A 17,352-nucleotide genomic window follows, 5' to 3' on the forward strand; every position below is an offset into this window, starting at 1 on the left:
CACTGGAATATTTGGCACACATCAAAAGAGGACAATTTGGAAAATAAGAAAATGTTCACCAGGAAGCAAATCTAAAATGCATAGGAATCAGCAAGCATGTTTTTATGCTTTTGTACTGTCATAGAGCTACATAGGGATAAATGGCAGCTTTGGGCTCAGAAGAATGAAGGGTAAGTGGGAGAAGACATCCAGCTTAGTCTATAGAGAACACAAGGTTCTGGAGGGTCTAGTGGTGGTATCATAGACAGAAGCACAAAGGGAAAGACTGTGACAGGCTGATCCCTAAAATCATAATTAGCAGGGCTGTGTTTAAAGCCATATGTCACTATACTTGGCATAAGGAAGACTTTTTTTTGCTATGGTTTGTTTAATCGGAGTTATGACCTTACTATGTAGACCATTCTGGCTTCAAACTCAGTATGTAGCCCAGACTTAAACTGGTGTGACTGGCCTCAAATTCATTGTGAGACTGACTGGACTTGAAATGATGTTCCTCATGCTCCTGGGTATCATGTTGCATTTATGAGACTCCAATTTAGAAGACAATGAATAATATTACTTGAATTCAATTTCTGAGCTCCCTTTGCTGTCAAGGGATGAGTGAAATGAAGGACTGCACTCTATCCCTAGTGTAGAAGCTCCCACCAGAGAAGTCATATTATCCTCAACTGGCATCAACAGCTTCAACAAACTAGCTATTTGTTCCAGGCCCATCTCTACTGTCAAAACTCTACAAGAATCAAAGGTTCCAGGAAGTATATGCCCACTTGTGTCAGAAAGAGAAGTGAGGGAGCAGAAGAAGGGATACCACTCTGTACCCTGTGTGTGAGTCGGGGTAGAAGAACCAGGAGAGTTGCTAAGAACATGATAGTATGAAGGATGATATCACACAAAAATAAGAGGAATTCTGAGTGGCTTTTTAATGTATTTTTAAAAGAGAAGACCTTTTATGGGAAGAGGTCTTTCCCAAGTGATGGGGATGCCCAAGTTGTACAGGTTGTGTAGAAGTGAATCACTGAAGGAGGCAGGAGTGGGGTTTGATGTGGAATTCCCCTCTGTATGCTGTGAATACCATTGGTTAATAAAGGACTGCTTTGTACCTATAGCAAGGCAGAACTTAAATAGGCGGGGAAACTGAACTGAATGCTGGGAGAAGGACAGAGTCTGAAAGCAGCCATGTAGCCCCAGGGATGAAACTTTACCCGGTAAGCCACAGCCATGTGGCAATACACAGATTACTAGAAATGGGTTAAATTCAGATGTAAGAGTTAGCCAATAAGAAGCTAGAGCTAATGGGCCAAGCAGTTATTTAATTAATACAGTATCTGTGTGGTTATTTTGGGGCTAAGCTGCTGGGAACAAACTAGTGGTCTCCTTACTACTGGGGTCAAAGAAAACAGTCATGGAATTGATCCAACTATCATAATAAGAGATGGACTGTTGTGGAATACTATTTAAAGATGTGTTACATTTGTTTCTGCTGTAGAACATTTGTTTTATTTATGCAAAGATATGTTGCATTCTTTTATGTTGCATTTGTTTAACTCTATGAAGCTATGTTACTTTGTCCATCTAAAACACTTGTTTGATCTAATAAAGAGCTGAATGTCCAGTAGCTTGCAGGAAAGAATATGGGGGGGGCTTGCAGGCAGAGAGAATAAATAAGAGGAGAAATCTAGAAGTAGCGAGAGAAGGAGTGAGAAAGAGGAAGAGAGGAAGACTCCATGGACGAGCCACAGAGGAAAAAGTAGAAAAAGGTATACAGAAATGGAGAAAGGCAAAAGCTTAGAGTCAAAAGATAGATGGGATAATTTAAGAAAATCTGGCTAGTAACAAGCCAAGGTGAGGCAGGATATTCATAAGGAAGAATAAGACTTCATGTGATTTATTTGGGAGTTGGGTTCTGGACCCCTCAAAGAGCAAGGAATAAAATAAAACAACACTGAACACAACATACACACACACACACACACACACAAACACACGCAGAGCACACACATACACATACACACAGACAGAGACAGAGAGACAGAGACCCAGAAACAGAGAGAGAGAGACAGAGAAAGTCACACACCAGAACATTGCATATAAACAGGTGTTTATTTACACATATGCACACACAGAGAGAGACAGCCACATTCTCACACGTTAATATTTGTAAACATAGACGAATGTGTGTATGTACATGGACTGACAAAAAGGAGTATAGATCCTCTACAAGGTGTAAATATTACAAAATCATACTATTTGATGTTCTGCCTGCTGTACATTGAGAGCACACAATGCTTCGTAGGCTTGAGAATTTACATGAATAAATCAAAAGTTCTGGCACCTGCAGCTCTTCGTGGAGGCAGGTTCTGTGAGCTGAAGGATCAAGACAGCTGTTCTTTGGGTCACATTTCCTGACCATTCACTCAAATTCAAATAGAGAACATAAGACACAAAATGGAGCAACAGAGTAAGGCAGAAATAACACAGAAAGACAGAGAGATGCTCAGACATAGAGGCAGGGAGACAGAGAATGGTGCTAATGCATGACATCATGACAGAGAATAGGCCACACTATGTATCACTAGCCTGAATGAAGGTTCCCATTCAAAATTCAAAGCCTAGTTTCTACAGAGCTTGTTTTGTCTTTCACATTAACGTGATGTTGAGAAATGATTAAATCGAACCATCATAACTCACACTTCAATGTTGCTCACCTTTCCATAGACCAAAGTACTTGAGAGAGCAACGTAAAATGTAATTATTTACTTTGGATCAGATTTCAGAGAGTTGAGTCTATTGCCCTTGGCTTTCTGGATTCCGCCAGGGCTGCTACGTACGTCCTAACTACTTAAGTGTTAAGAAGATCCCACAACACTGCCACCAGCTAGGAACCAAATATTTAACACATGAGTCTTTGTGGGGTCAGATCACATCAAAATATAATATCACCACAGAAGATCACACTGTGGGATTGCACTAAAGCAATCCCTGGTGTGATCAACTCCACAGAGACAGAAAGCAGAATGGTGGTTGCTAGGAGCTGGGGCAGTCAGAAGTAGGAGATGACATTCAATGAGAACAGCATTTCTGTTGGGGAAGACGGGAAGTTATAGCCACTCCATGGCACTATGAATATATTTACAGCCACAGTTATGTACACTTAAACAGTCAGTGATGAATTGTGATATGTATAATTAGTCATATTGCTTAGAGTATATACCAAAGATAGATGGAGCTGCTACTAACCAGCAGTGCTGTCTTCACGTGAACCAGTTACCAGCTATGTGGCAAAACAAGCAGCTATCTGGGCCATCGGGGATAATGAGGACACAGCTCTCTCAATATGTCTTTTGATGTCCTTTGTTGTTGGCAACACAACTGGCCTGTTTTATAGTTCTGAGAATTCTACTATGTCATCAAATTCCAACCCTCAGTGACCCCACTATGTGTTTTCAGTCACCAATGTATGAATATCATGATAGTATTTGGGGACACATTACAGTACACATATATGCTTTCTTTGGTCATATATTTTTTCTGTTTCTTGTAGCATGAGTTATATATATATATATATATATATATATATATATATATATATATAAATCAGTGGCCTTTTCTGACCCATCTGAGTAATTCAGGCCTGTCTGACATCCTTTTCTTGATTTCTTCCCTCTGAGGAATAGTTTCTCAGCCCAGTCTTAGAGAAGTCATTGCCATATTGAGAAGTAGGTGCTAGCAGAGATGACATAAACACACTAGGAAAGATCCTGGTTAGTTCATCAGGGATTTGCACAAAGATCCAGGTTTGTGAAACAGTCAATGAGGTTATAGCTGGAACACAAAAGGAAACCCTCCTAAAACAAACTGATGGATGAGGCACAGGTGGTGACCACTGTAGAGCCTCACAGTGGACTACTACACAGCCACACTAATTACGTCAAATTACATTGAAGGAAACTTCCCAACTATGCTTAGTAAAAAGAATATTACAAAAAAGGTATCATTTGCCTAAATCCTATTTCTATTTGAAAAAAAGGAAAAGTGAGAGATGGAGGCAGAAAATGACTTCAGAGTAGGAAGAAAAGGATGGAATTGGTCGCAATACAGTATTTTTCCTTATCTTTTTTTTCTTGTTTTTGAGACAGTTTCACTATGTAGTCATGGTCAACTTGAACTTCTAATTCTCTAACCTCTGACCTCAGAGACCTGAGATTTCAGGAATGTGCCACCATGCACTTCCTAAGCACCCATAGGAGTCTAATATAATGATTGTATCTAACTGTAAGATTGAAAATGCTTTATTGTTTCTTTAATGTTTTGTAATGTATCAGTATATATGTCTATGCTGACTAATGGGTGTCTTTAGAAATGGAAAAAAGCACACTGGTATGAATTTTCCTTCAGTATGTAGTTCATAATGTAAATGTTCAGACAGCCCGATATCCTGGACAGATTGCCCTGAAAATAAGAAAGGCAACTAACAATATGCAGAATTTAGATACAATGTTTACACAAGGTCTGTGTTCCAAGAACATTGTCGTGTTCACTCATATCAAAACAACTCATCTCCAATTGAGAGGACAAGCACAGTAGGTCAGCAATGCTGAGTCACTTGCTCAGGCCTTGCAACTGTGAAGTGAAAGGTCCTTTGTGCCAGGCTAGTCTCTCGGGGTTTGAATGTGTTTGCATTTGGTCATGTAATTTGCTTAAGTCAACAGAAGGTTGCAAGGTATGAAGTGACCAATGCCATGACAAGCATCATTGTGAATGGATTGGTGCTCTGTTTTACATGCTATAAACAAGCCTAATTGACAAGATTGCTTGCAGCAACAAGATGAGGGTCATATGGCACAGTCAAGTCTGAACCAGCTGAAGGACCTACAAACTCATGACGTAAGTAAATAAATACCTTGTACTATGTATTGCTGAGAATTTGTAATTGTTTTGTATCATAGATTTAGACAGTTAACCAATAAAATCTGTGTCCCTCACCATTGCTGGACTGCAAATTATAAAAACATGATCAATAGCAAAGATTGCTCAAATAATTTAAGAATCTCCCTTATAATAAGGCTCTTCTTCCTCCTCCTCCTTCTCCTCCTCCTCCTCCTTCTTCTTTTCTTTCCCTTCTCCTCTCCCTCTTTCCTTTCTTCCCTCTCCTTCTCTTCCTATACCCACCCCCTCATTTACCCCCCATTAGTGCTCCTCTTTCTACACTGCATCTTGTTGTATATCCCAGGCTTGTTCTGAACTCCCATCAATGCTCTTCTAGTATTTCACATGTGTACTAACATGACTGGTTTGGGTTATTTTGGTTAGAAAATAAGCAGTCTCAGCTTGGTTTAAAGTAAAAACAATTTTTTCCATAGGAGGTTGGTGGACAGTCAGCTCCACCTTTTCCAATGTGACCCATGTTCAAAGGGAGGACTGAACACATAAAAGGAAGAGGAGGCTGTGGTGGCAGAGCAAGAACTTTGCAAGGTAGGAGTAGTTTCACTGAACAGGAATCAACACCTTTGCAAAGGCTTTCATCCCACAAGTATTGGTAAACTGTCAACAGGTCATTTGTGTTCTTCAGTACTGAAGCTTGTCAGCCTTGACTCAACCAGTTGGAGGGCATTATCATCTTTATCAGAGCCTCTGGAACCAGTATCCTCTGGCTCAAGAAGCATGGATTTTTAGTATTTGAAGACAACATGAGCCCATGTGCATACGTGGATGCATGTTTCGGGAAGCCTGTGCTTACTGAAGAGGGGCATCTCGGTTGTTTCCAAGTTTTGGCTATTACAAACAACGCTGCTATAAACATAGTTGAACAAATGCTTTTGTAGTATTATTGAGCATCTTTTTGGTATATGCCCAAGAGTGGTATTGCTGGATCCTGAGGTAGGTTGATTTCCAATTTTCTGAGAAACCCCACACTGATTTCGAAAGTGGTTGTACAAGTTTGCATTCCTACCAACAATGGAAGAGTGTTCCCCTTAAACGACATCCTCTCCAGTACAAGCTATCATTAGTGTTTCTTAGCCATTCTGACAGGTGTAAGATGGTATCTCAGAGTTGTTTTGATTTGTATGTCCTTGATAGCTAAGAATGTTGAACATTTCCTTAAGTATCTTTTGGCCATTTGAGATTCTTCTATCCAGGAGGATAACTATATGATTTTCTTTGGATTCACCTTCTTATTATCTTCTCAAGGATCACGAATTATAGGCTCGATGCCCTTTAATTATGGCTAGAAACCAATTATGAGTGAGTACATCCCATGTTCATCTTTTTGGGCCTGGGTTACCTCACTCAGTATGGTGTTTTCTGTTTCCATCCATTTGCATGCAAAATTCAAGATGTCATTGTTTTTTACCACTGAGTAGTACTCTAATATGTATATATTCAACACTTTCTTCATCCATTCTTCCACTGAAGGGCATCTAGGTTGTTTCCAGGATCTGGCTATTACAAATAATGCTGCTATGAACATAGTTGAACAAATGCTTTTGTAGTATGATTGGGCATCTCTTGGGTATATTCCCAAGAGTGGAATTGCTGGGTCCTGGGGTAGGTTGATCCCGAATTTCCTGAGAAACCGCCACACTGCTTTCCAAAGTGGTTGCACAAGTTTGCATTCCCACCAGCAATGGATGAGTGTACCCCTTACCCCACAACCTCTCCAGCAAAGGCTATCATTGGTGTTTTTGATTTTCGCCATTCTGACAGGTGTAAGATGGTATCTTAGAGTTTTTTTTTAAACTTATATTATATCAACTCAATAAATCAGTAGCCCTCTTAAACAAAGGATAAAAAGGCTGAGAGGGAAATCAGAGAAACATCACCTTTCACAATAGCCACAAACATTGTAAAATATCTCGGGATAACACTAACCAAAAAAGTGAAAGACTTTTTTGACAAGAACTTAAGTTTTTTTCACATTTAATAACGTTTATGAAATTGGTTTCAGAGTAAAGTCTACATGTTGGTATACAGAAGTAAACGGGAATGGCAGGGAACCATATAATGAAGTCAAATCCAGATCAGATGGAACAGGTTAAACATAAGAGTGAGTTCAGAGATCTTGCTCAACCCCTGCCCATGCCCTGGCTGCTGTTTCTGAGTATGGCTTGAGTTCAGGGTTGTGGCTTCTCACAGCAGCTACAGAACAAGGTCTAGCTGGACAAAGAGGAGCTGGTACCCTAGTACAGCTGCAGCTTTGGAAACGACATCTTGTGGTGCCACTTGATTAGGAAAGCAGGAGCTGGAGAGAAAGCGCTCAGGTGGACTCCCCTGACAGTGCGCTCCCTTCACTTCAGTCAGCTGATAGGTGAATTGTATTAGCAACATCACTTAAGAGTTTTGACGTTCCTGGTCGAGCATCAGAGGAAAACAGGTGAATTTTTCTGGCCGATATTTTTTGAGTACAGGGAAAAGTGACCAGAATTATCTTCAGCTTTGGTTAAGTCTTCTCAGAACCTCATAGTGGAACCAGGGAAATACACCTAACACACTTACAAAATAACCAAACTGGGAAGTCAACTCTAAAGATAAAGACCAGAGATGACACAAAAATAGCCACAGAGAACATTTCAAGACTAAAAGGAAATTGATTGGCTGTGAAGATATAAATATTCTTATGAACTACCCCAAACCCCAAACCCATAGATTAACGAAGTCCACATCTACAAATCAAACCCCACATATCAATCAGGCAACACATGAATTCTAGGCTAAGCCTCCAAATTTGCTCTCTTAAATATATGACGTCTGAATTTTTAGCCAAAGAATGAGATCCCTTTTATTTGGGATATAAATTCAATATCTAATATTAAAACATTCAGAAACTAAAATTATAGAGCAAGTCCCTTATTGCAGGAGAGCCCACAGGGCAGCTGATCAGCTTTTGGCAATAGAGAAGGTGTTTAAAACATCAAGTGACGACCATGTATTGTGGGGTGTGCCTGTAATCCTAGCACTTGGGAGGCTGAAGCAGATGACTGCAAGTTTGAGGCCGGAGCTACATAGTGAGAGCTGGTCTCCAAAAGTCAGAAAAAAAGGGAAACAAACACCCCACCAAGTGACAAGGTCCCAGATGTATAAGTAGTAGAGGGAGGAAAAGCAGAACTGAGTGCGGTGTACATTGATGGCCCAGCAACTTGGTAGCAGGTGCCTGGGAAGTTCTAAATGCCTCTCTGCAAGCCAGATAACAGCTTCCCACAGCTGGCCAGTAGCAAGACTTAGTTCTGGCACCTTGCACACTGCCTCAACATACTGTGTACTCGAGTTCCCCAAGCTGCAATGAAACAAAAAAATTCCTCCAAGATGGACTATGGAGCCCATGGTAGTAGTATATAAACAGCTGCATATATGTCAAATCAGTCCTCCAACAGCATCTCACATTTTAGTGAAGGAGTCATTTATACTACATACTTCTCTACCCCAAAATGTCTAACTTCCAGGCCAAGAATGTCCTACTTGACTTTTTTCTCTCTGCCTTTTAAAATTAGGTGATAAACTTAAAATCCAGTTATGGACATAAAAAAGCAGAGGTCTGAGCCCTGGCCCAATGACACATATCAAACACACAGCTTCTTGATATCAAGGACAAAAAGAACTGTCCTGGACACTGAAGGGGAAAGATGGGAACTGGAGAGGTAAAAGTTCTACGAGGGCTCACTGGCATTCAACAGTAAACAAGGGTGTTAAACAAGGGTGGAGAGCAGGTATCAACAGGGGAGGCCATGGGGTTGTAGTGCTCCATCGTGAGGGTTGGGGAACATACACTCATGGATGGGAAATTTTAAGTAGCTATGTTTATTACTTTTTTCCAGCAATCTTGCAAGAGGCAGAAGTGTGACATTGAATTGAGACGAGCGCGTGGGTGGGTTGGCGAGGAGCCCATCTCTTGACATGTGCCACTTGTCTTGTCAGAAGTGGCCGGTTCCACCGCTGAGTCATGTTTACTCTTTCGCTTCAAGGAAAAGGGTTTCTTGAGGGAACAACTTTACCTCCAATAATGACTTATTGGGGTCTAGCTGAGTTACATCTCTCCTAGGAAAGGTGCTCAGTAACTTGAATTCGTCCCACGGATATCCTTTGGAAGCCACGAAATCAAAGACAGCGTTTACTGCTGGCCAGGAAACACCGCTCCAGGAACTCGCCACTGGGGGTTCGGATTCTCAACTTGCTAACAGGCTCAGCATTTTCTTCCTTTGGCTCTGGAGGCAGGGCTTGTTCTAAGGAGAGTCGGGTGGCCTCTCGTTCCTCTTCTTGCTCTTTGCGAATCTGCTCCAAACGAAACTGTTCTGCCATCTCTCTCTCATGAGCTTCTCTCTTTGCCCTATCAGCTTCCAGGGAAAGGCGATAGGCCTCATCTTGCTCTCTCTTCACGTTCTCTCTGGCTTCACGTTCATCCTCATTCTTTACGTCTTCCTGTTGTTGAGCTGAGAGAATCTCCATTGCAGCCATGAGTCTCATCATTATCTCATCCACAGTTGTACTACCTTGTATCACATTTAATACTTCCTTAGATGACCGCTTTCCCATGATAATCAGGAAAAGTGGAAACTGATCTGTCTTTTGAGTCCGAATGGTCTGTGCAATAACACTGCCAAAGTGTCTATTGCACATCGTCAGAAATCTTGCTCTGGTGGCGTCCTTTGTCAGATCCCAAGCCCAGGTTATGAAAGTTTGACTCAGATAAGAAACAATGTATTCAGCACAGAGCATTTGTGAGCAGAACACGTTGGTTAGTACACTTTCATCATGGTGGAGGTAGATAGCAAAAAGCTTTCTGTCTCGGGCTTTCACATAGAAGGCCTCTTGGAAAGCAGCTTCTAATGAGCCAATAAAAAAAATACAGGATGGCAGTCACCATATCTTGAGGAAAACTCTGCTGTAAACTGTGATAAGGCATCTCCTCCATTCTCTGCGTTTTCTGGCATCATTGGAGATTTTCTCAGGGCAGAGGATGGCATGCCAAATACTTCTCCATCATCCACTCCAAATTCTGAAGCATCTTCAAAGTCATCTCCATCACTATCACTAACCTTATGAACATCCGTGCTTTGCTCTTCTGATTGCTCAGGGGTCTGCACAGGTGAAGTTCTTCTTCCCACAGTAAGTCGATGGCAGGGATAAGAGAGCCCTGATTCCGCAAGACAAATTGAGTCATCAGTGGCAGAAGCTGGCCAGCCCTCCCATAACTGATGTCGAACAGGTATACTCGTAAGGTCATACACATTTCTCTTTACCTCTTGAACGGTACTGCTTCCTGAGAAGTTCAGGTTGTACTCCCGCTGGACTTCTCGGTGGGTGATGATCAGCATGAAGTTTTGATTTAATCATTCCTGCAGGGCACCAGCATGACTAGATGACGAAGGTGGTGGCAAGTCTGGTGTAAGGACATAAAGACTGTTGTTTTTTGGCAAGTGTAATGATTTTAAGACCGTACTGTCTTCCACATCTCCAGTCTTCCAGCCTTTTAACAGCATTTTAGGCACAGGTATCTGAAGTTCGTTTTCTAGAATCTGTTTAATCTCTCCACCAGTACAGCTGTCTTCAAGTACCACATCAACATTTCTGTCTCTGTACTCAACTCTGAAGTCCAGCATTCGAGGCTGCCTTTCTACAATCTGCCTGGATGGCATTACAGGGCGAAACGCTGAAGAGGAGGGGGTTGGAGCTGGAGCAGGGTGACTTGCTGTATCAAATGTGGGTCCTGGCATGGGTTTCACCTCCGAAGTCACTTTGTAGAATGCCATTTTCCTGGGGTATTTATTACACCATTGATAGCGGCCACCAAGTCCCATTTATTTTGTTCAAGCAATGTAATAGCTTCATCGATGTTTTCAATGCCGGTACATGCCCGAAAATCCGCCAGGATCATCTCCCGGTCCATGTTGGACGCCGTGGAGGCTGCCAAGCTCCACGGCTCCGGGAACGAAGCGCGCACCTGGGAGCGAGACGGCGCCTCCTGCGGCCACACACGCGGCCGCGCCGCCAGGTGGCCAGGGGCTGGCGGGCGAGCCGGTGGGCAGGAGGGGCGGCGCGGGAGGCTAGGTGCTCCTGCACTCAGTAACCTTCAGCCGCCCTGCGCCCGCCTGCGCCCCGAGGAGCCCTGGCTGCAGCCGCCGGGACGGGGAGGCTGGTCTCAATGCCCGGCTGGTGTCGATGCCGGACTGGTTCTTCCGTCGCCGGCCGGGAGGAGGACAGGCTGCAACAGCGGGGGCCCGGCTCCCTTCAGCTCCGGCTAGCCCGGCGGGGGCGGGGAAAGCGAGAGAACTAGCAGGCGGGCCAACGCCACAGCCGCCTCCTCCTCCTCCCAAGAACTTAAGTTTTTGAAGAAAGAAATTGAAGAAGATACAAGAAAATGGAAAGATCTCCCATGTTCTTGGATAGGAAGAATCAACATAGTAAAAATGGCAATCCTACCAAAAGAAATATATAGTTTCAAAGCAATCTCCATCAAAATCCCAACAAAATTCTTCACAGAATTTGAAAGAACAATAGTCAACTTCCTATAAAAAAAAAAAACCTTGGATAATATGACGATATCTCAGAGTTGTTTTGACTTGCATTTCCCTGAGAGCTAAGGAGGTTGAGCATGACCTTAAGTGTCTTTTGGCCATTTGAACTTCTTCTGTTGAGAATTCTCTGTTCAGTTCAGAGCCCCATTTTTTAAATGGGTTAATTAGCATTTTAAAGTCTAGTCTCTTGAGTTCCTCATGTATTTTAGAGATCAGACCTTTGTCTGTTGCAGGGTTGGTGAAGATCTTTTCCCAGTCAGTAGCTGACTTTGTGTCTTAGTGACAGTGTCCTTTGCTTTACAGAAGCTGCTCAGCTTCAGGAGGTCCCATTTATTCAATGTTACCCTTAATGTCTGTGCTGCTGGGGTTATACGTAGGAAACGGTCTCCTGTGCCCATATGTTGAGGAGCACTTCCCACTTTCTCCTCTATGAGGCTCAGTGTGTTCAGATTGATATTGAGATCTTTAATCCATTTGGACTTGAGTTTTGTGCATGGTGATAGATATGGATCTACTTTCATTCTTCTACAGGTTGACATCCAGTTATGCCAGCACCATTTGTTGAAGATGCCCTCCTTCTTCCATTGTGTACTTTCGGATCCTTTATCAAAAATCAGGTGTTCATAGGTTTGTGGGTTAAGATCCGGGTCTTCTATTCAATTCCATTGTTCGACTTCTCTGTTTTTATGCCAATACCAAGCTGTTTTCAATACTGTAGCTCTGTAATAGAGTTTGAAGTCAGGGATGGTAATGCCTCCAGAAGTTCCTTTATTGTATAAGATTGTTTTGGCTATCCTGGGTTTCTTGTTCTTCCATATAAAGTTGATTATTGTCCTCTCAAGGTCTGTGAAGAATTTTGTTGGGACCTTGATGGGGATTGCATTGAATCTATAGATTGCTTTTGGTAGAATTGCCATTTTTACTATGTTGATCCTCCAAATCCAGGAGCAAGGGAGATCCTTCCATTTTCTGGTATCCTTTTCAATTTCTTTCTTCAGTGACTTAAAGTTCTTGTCAAATAAATCCTTCACTTCCTTGGTTAGAGTTACCCCAAGATATTTTATGCTATTTGTGGCTATCGTGAAAGGTGATACTTCTCTGATTTCCCTCTCTGCTTCCTTATCCTTTGTGAACAGGAGGGCAATGGATTTTATGGAGTTGATCTTGTATCCTGCCACATTACTGAAGGAGTTTATCAGCTGTAGGAGTTCTTTGGTGGAGTTTTGGGGGTCGCTTATGTACACTATCATATCATCTGCAAATAACGAAAGTTTAACTTCTTCCTTTCCAATCTAAATCCCCTTATGTTGTCTTATTGCTATTGCTAGAACTTCAAGCACTATATTGAAGAGATAAGGAGAGAGTGGACAGCCTTGTCGTGTTCCTGAATTTAGTGGGATGGCCTTGAGTTTCTCTCCATTTAATTTGATGTTAGCTCTCAGCTTGCTGTAAATAGCCTTTATTATATTTAGGAATGACCCTTGTATCCCTAATATCTCCAAGACCTTTATCATAAAGGGGTGTTGAATTTTGTCAAATGCTTTTTCACCATTTAATGAGAAGATCATATGGTTTTCTTTTCCTTCAGTTTATTTATATGATGGATTACATTGATAGATTTTCGTATGTTGAACCAGCCCTGCATCTCTGGGATGAAGCCTACTCGATCATAGTGGATAATTTTTCTAATGTGTTCTTGGATTCGGTTTGCCAGTATTTTATTGAGAATTTTTTGCGTCAATGTTCATCAGTGACATTGGTCTGTAATTCTCTTTCTTGGTTGAGTCTTTGTGTGGTTTAGATATCAGGGTAACTGTAGCTTCATAAAAAAATTTGGCATGACTCTTCTGTTTCTATATTATGAAATACCTTAAGGAGTATAGGTATTAGGTCTTCTTGGAAGTTCTGGTAGAATTCTGCATTGAAACCATCTAGTCTTGGGCTCTTTTTGGTAGGGAGGTTTTTGATAACAGTTTCTAATTCTTCGCGACTAACAGGTCTATTTAGATTGTTCACCTAGTCCTGGTTTAACTTTGGTATATGGTATTTATCTAAAAAAACTGTCCATTTCTTTTACATTTTCCAATTTTGTGGCACACAGGCTTTTATAGTAAGATCTAATGATTCTCTGAATTTCCTCTGTGTCTGTGGTTATGTCCCCCTTTTCATTTCTGATCTTATTAATTTGCTGTACTCTCTCTGCCATTTGATTAGTTTAGCTAGGGGTTTGTCAATCTTGCTGATTTTCTCCAAGAACCAGCTTTTTGTTTCATTGATTCTTTGGATTGTTTTCTGTGTTTCTATTTTGTTGATTTCTGCTCTCAGTTTGATTATTTCCAGTCTTCTACTTCTCCTAGGTGAGTCTGCTTCTTTCTTTTCTAGAGCTTTCAGGTGTGCTGTTAAGTCTCCAATGAGTGCTTTCTCCGTTTTCTTTAAGTGGGCACTTAGTGCTATGAACTTTCCTCTTAGCACTGCTTTCATTGTGTCCCATAGGTTTGAGTATGTTGTGTCTTTGTTTTCATTAAATTCAAGGAAGACTTTAAAGTCTTTATTTCTTCTTCGACCCAGGTGTGGTTCAGTAGTTGACTGTTCAGTTTCCATGAGTTTGTAGGCTTTCTGGAGGTAGCATTGTTGTTGAATTCTAACTTTAATCCATGGTGATCCGATAAGACACAGGTGGTTACTAATATGTTTTTGTAACTGTGGAAGTTTGCTTTGTTACCAAGTATATAGTCAATTTTTGAGAAGGTTCCATGAGCTGCAGAGAAGAAGGTATATTCTTTCCTATTTGGGTGGAATGTTCTATAGATGTCTGTTAAGTCCATTTGGTTCATTACCTCCATTAAGTCTTTCAATTCTCTGTTAGGTTTCTGTCTGATTGACCTGTCCATTGGTGAGAGAGGAGTGTTGATGTCTCCTACTATTAGTGTGTGTGGTTTGATGGCTGCCCTGAGTTCTAGTAATGTTTCTTTTACATAAGTGGGTGCTTTTATGTTAGGGGCATAGATATTCAGGACTGAGACTTCATTCTGAAGGATTTTTCCTGTTATGAGTATAAAGTGTCCCTTTCCATCTCTTCTGATTGATTTTAGTTTGAAGTCAACTTTGTTAGAAATTAGTATGGCCACACCTGCTTGTTTCTTAGGTCTGTTTACTTGATAAACCTTTTCCCAACCCTTTACTCTGAATAGATGTCTGTCTTTGTGGTTGAGGTGTGTTTCTTGTAAACAGCAGATTGTTGGATCCTGTTTTCATATCCAATCTCTTAGCCTGTGCCTTTTTATAGGTGAATTGAGTCCATTGATATTAAGTGATATTATTGACTAGTGGTTGGTAACTCCGGTCATCATTTCTATGGGTTTTTTTTTTTTTGGTAGTAGAGATTGTGTGTTTCCTTTCTTTGAGATGTGCTGGTGAAGGGTCGCTAGATGTCTGAGTTATTTTGGGCAATGCTGGACTCCTTGGTTTGTGATTTTCCTTCTATTACTTTCTTTAAGGCTGGACTTCTGGCTACGTATTGTTTAAATTTGTTTTTATCTTTGAATATTTTGTTTTCTCCATTTATAGTGAACAAAAGCTTGGCTGGGTATAGTAATCTGGACTTGCATCCATGGTCTCTTAGTTTCTGCAGTACATCTATCCATAACCTTCTGGCTTTCATGGTTTCCATAGAAAAGTCAGGAGTAAGTCTGATAGGTTTACCTTTATAAGTTACTTGAACTTTTTCTTTTGCAGCTCTTAATATTCTTTCTTTATTCTGTATGTTTTCTGTTTTGATTATTATATGGTGAGGGAATTTTTTTGATCCAGTCTATTTGGTGTTCTGTAAGCTTCTTGAACCTTAATAGGAATATCTTTCTTTAGGTTGGGGAAGTTTTCTTCTATAATTTTATTAAATATATTTTCTGGACCGTTGAGCTGTAATTCTTCTCCTTCTTCTACCTCTATTATTCTTAGGTTTGGTCTTTTTATTGTGTCCCAGATTTCCTGCATGTTTTATGATGAGAATTTGCTGATTTCTTAGATCAGTGCGTTTCTTTTCTCTATGGCATCTTCAGAATCTGAGATTCTTTCTTCTATCTCTTGCATTCTGTTGGTCATGCTTGTTTCTGTAGTTTCTATTCGTTTATGTAGATTTTCCATATCCAGCCGGCCCTCAGCTTGTGTTTTCTTTCTTGCCTCCATTTCAGTTTTTAAGTCATGCACTGTTTCCATTATCTGTTTGATTGTTTTTTCTTGGTTTCCTAGGATATCGTTTACGGATTTACTCAATTCTTCAAACTTTTTGTTATTCTTCTCATCCATTTCTTTTTAAAATTTATTTATTTATTTATTTATTATGTATACAATATTCTGTCTGCGTGTATGCCTGCAGGCCAGAAGAGGGCACCAGACCCCATTACAGATGGTTTTGAGCCACCATGTGGTTGCTGGGAATTGAATTCAGGACCTTTGGAAGAGCAGGCAATGCTCTTAACCTCTAAGCCATCTCTCTAGCCCCTCATCCATTTCTTTAAGGGAGTTTTTCACCTCCTGTTTAGGGGACTCTGTTATTTTCATAAATTCAATTTTTTTCTACTTCTTCTTGATTAGTGTGTTCAAGTCCTCCTGTTGTAAATTCGCTGGGTTCTGGTGCTTTCATGTTGTTTTTCAAATTTTTGGAGGAATTCTTGCATTGGCGCCTGCCCATATCTTCCTCCGAATAATCCCCTATGGGTCTTCTTTTAGAAGTTCAATTCTCCTTGCTGGCCAGGCAGCTTGCAGGCAAAAGGCCTACCTTGCTGCAGGCAGGCTATTGAAACAAAGGAACTCCCACCCCTCTGGGTGCACTCAAATCTGGTCCCAGTGCCCAAACAGGCTGAGCTGTTGGATTTTATGGCCCCGAAGACTGGACGATGAAGGGGGGGGGGTTCTGGGTGCAAGCTGGGAAGGGACAGCTACTGCATAGGTTTTATAGTGCTGTATAGGCTATGCAGGTTGCTCAGGTGTGGGTCAATGTCAGTGGTCTTACTCAACATTGGACCTTTGCATGCTGCCATATGAATTTGCCAGTCAGGATGTGCCAACTGGTGCAACAGTAGCAAGAACGTTAATGGTGATAATCGACCACCAACTAATTGGACCTGAGCCTTAATGCACAGGAAGGAATTTGTGCTTGATATTGTAAACATGGTCAAAAGCCATTATAGGACCAAAGGATAACCTTAATTATATCTTAAATCACTATTGCTGTGATTAAACACCAAGACCAAATCAATTTATAGAAGATGGAATTGATTTGGACTTGTGGTTCTACAGGGTTAGAGTCCATGATAGCAGATCAGAGGCAACAGGAAGCAGGCATAGTAGTTGGATCAGAAGCTGGAGGTTAACATCTTAAATGGCAAACATGAAGCAGAGAAAGATAATTGGAAATGAATGGTCCATGAATTGGAAATTTCAAATCTTATCCCCAGTGACATACATCCTCCAGCAAGGTCATACTTCCTAATCCTACTCAGACAGGACCAGAAACTTGCAAGTAAATATTAACATACCTGAAATTATGGAAACACCTCATTCAAGCCACCATATTTTACTCCCTGACCACAAAGATCCCTGGTCATACTGGAATACAAAATGCATTTACTCCAACATCATACGTTCCTATAGGCTCTCACAGTCTCAACACATTTTAAAGTTCAAAGGCCAAAGTACTCAAGACAATCTCTTATTTGTCACCTCCTGTAAAAACAAAAAGGAAATTTCATTCTTCCAACATACAATGGTACTTAATGAATATTATCTTTCCAAAAGAGGGGAGCCAAATTTAAAATGGATTGATTGTATCAATTTAATACTATTG

At 41.1% G+C, this 17,352-nt stretch overlaps 1 protein-coding gene across 1 annotated transcript; it reads right to left on the bottom strand.

Annotated features, from left to right (window-relative positions):
- Positions 1–8,770: 8,770 nt before the first annotated feature.
- LOC119804173 (FAS-associated factor 1-like) lies at positions 8,771–16,989 on the bottom strand. The gene is given in 6 exon segments (XM_042054312.1): positions 8,771–9,102; positions 9,104–9,834; positions 9,837–10,706; positions 10,708–10,755; positions 10,757–10,954; positions 16,972–16,989. Coding segments are annotated over 6 exon segments (2,028 nt in total). The 3' UTR covers positions 8,771–8,939.
- Between the last annotated feature and the right edge of the window lie 363 nt (positions 16,990–17,352).

The sequence above is a fragment of the Arvicola amphibius genome, chromosome X (assembly GCF_903992535.2).
Source record: "Arvicola amphibius chromosome X, mArvAmp1.2, whole genome shotgun sequence".
Lineage (NCBI taxonomy): Eukaryota > Metazoa > Chordata > Mammalia > Rodentia > Cricetidae > Arvicola > Arvicola amphibius.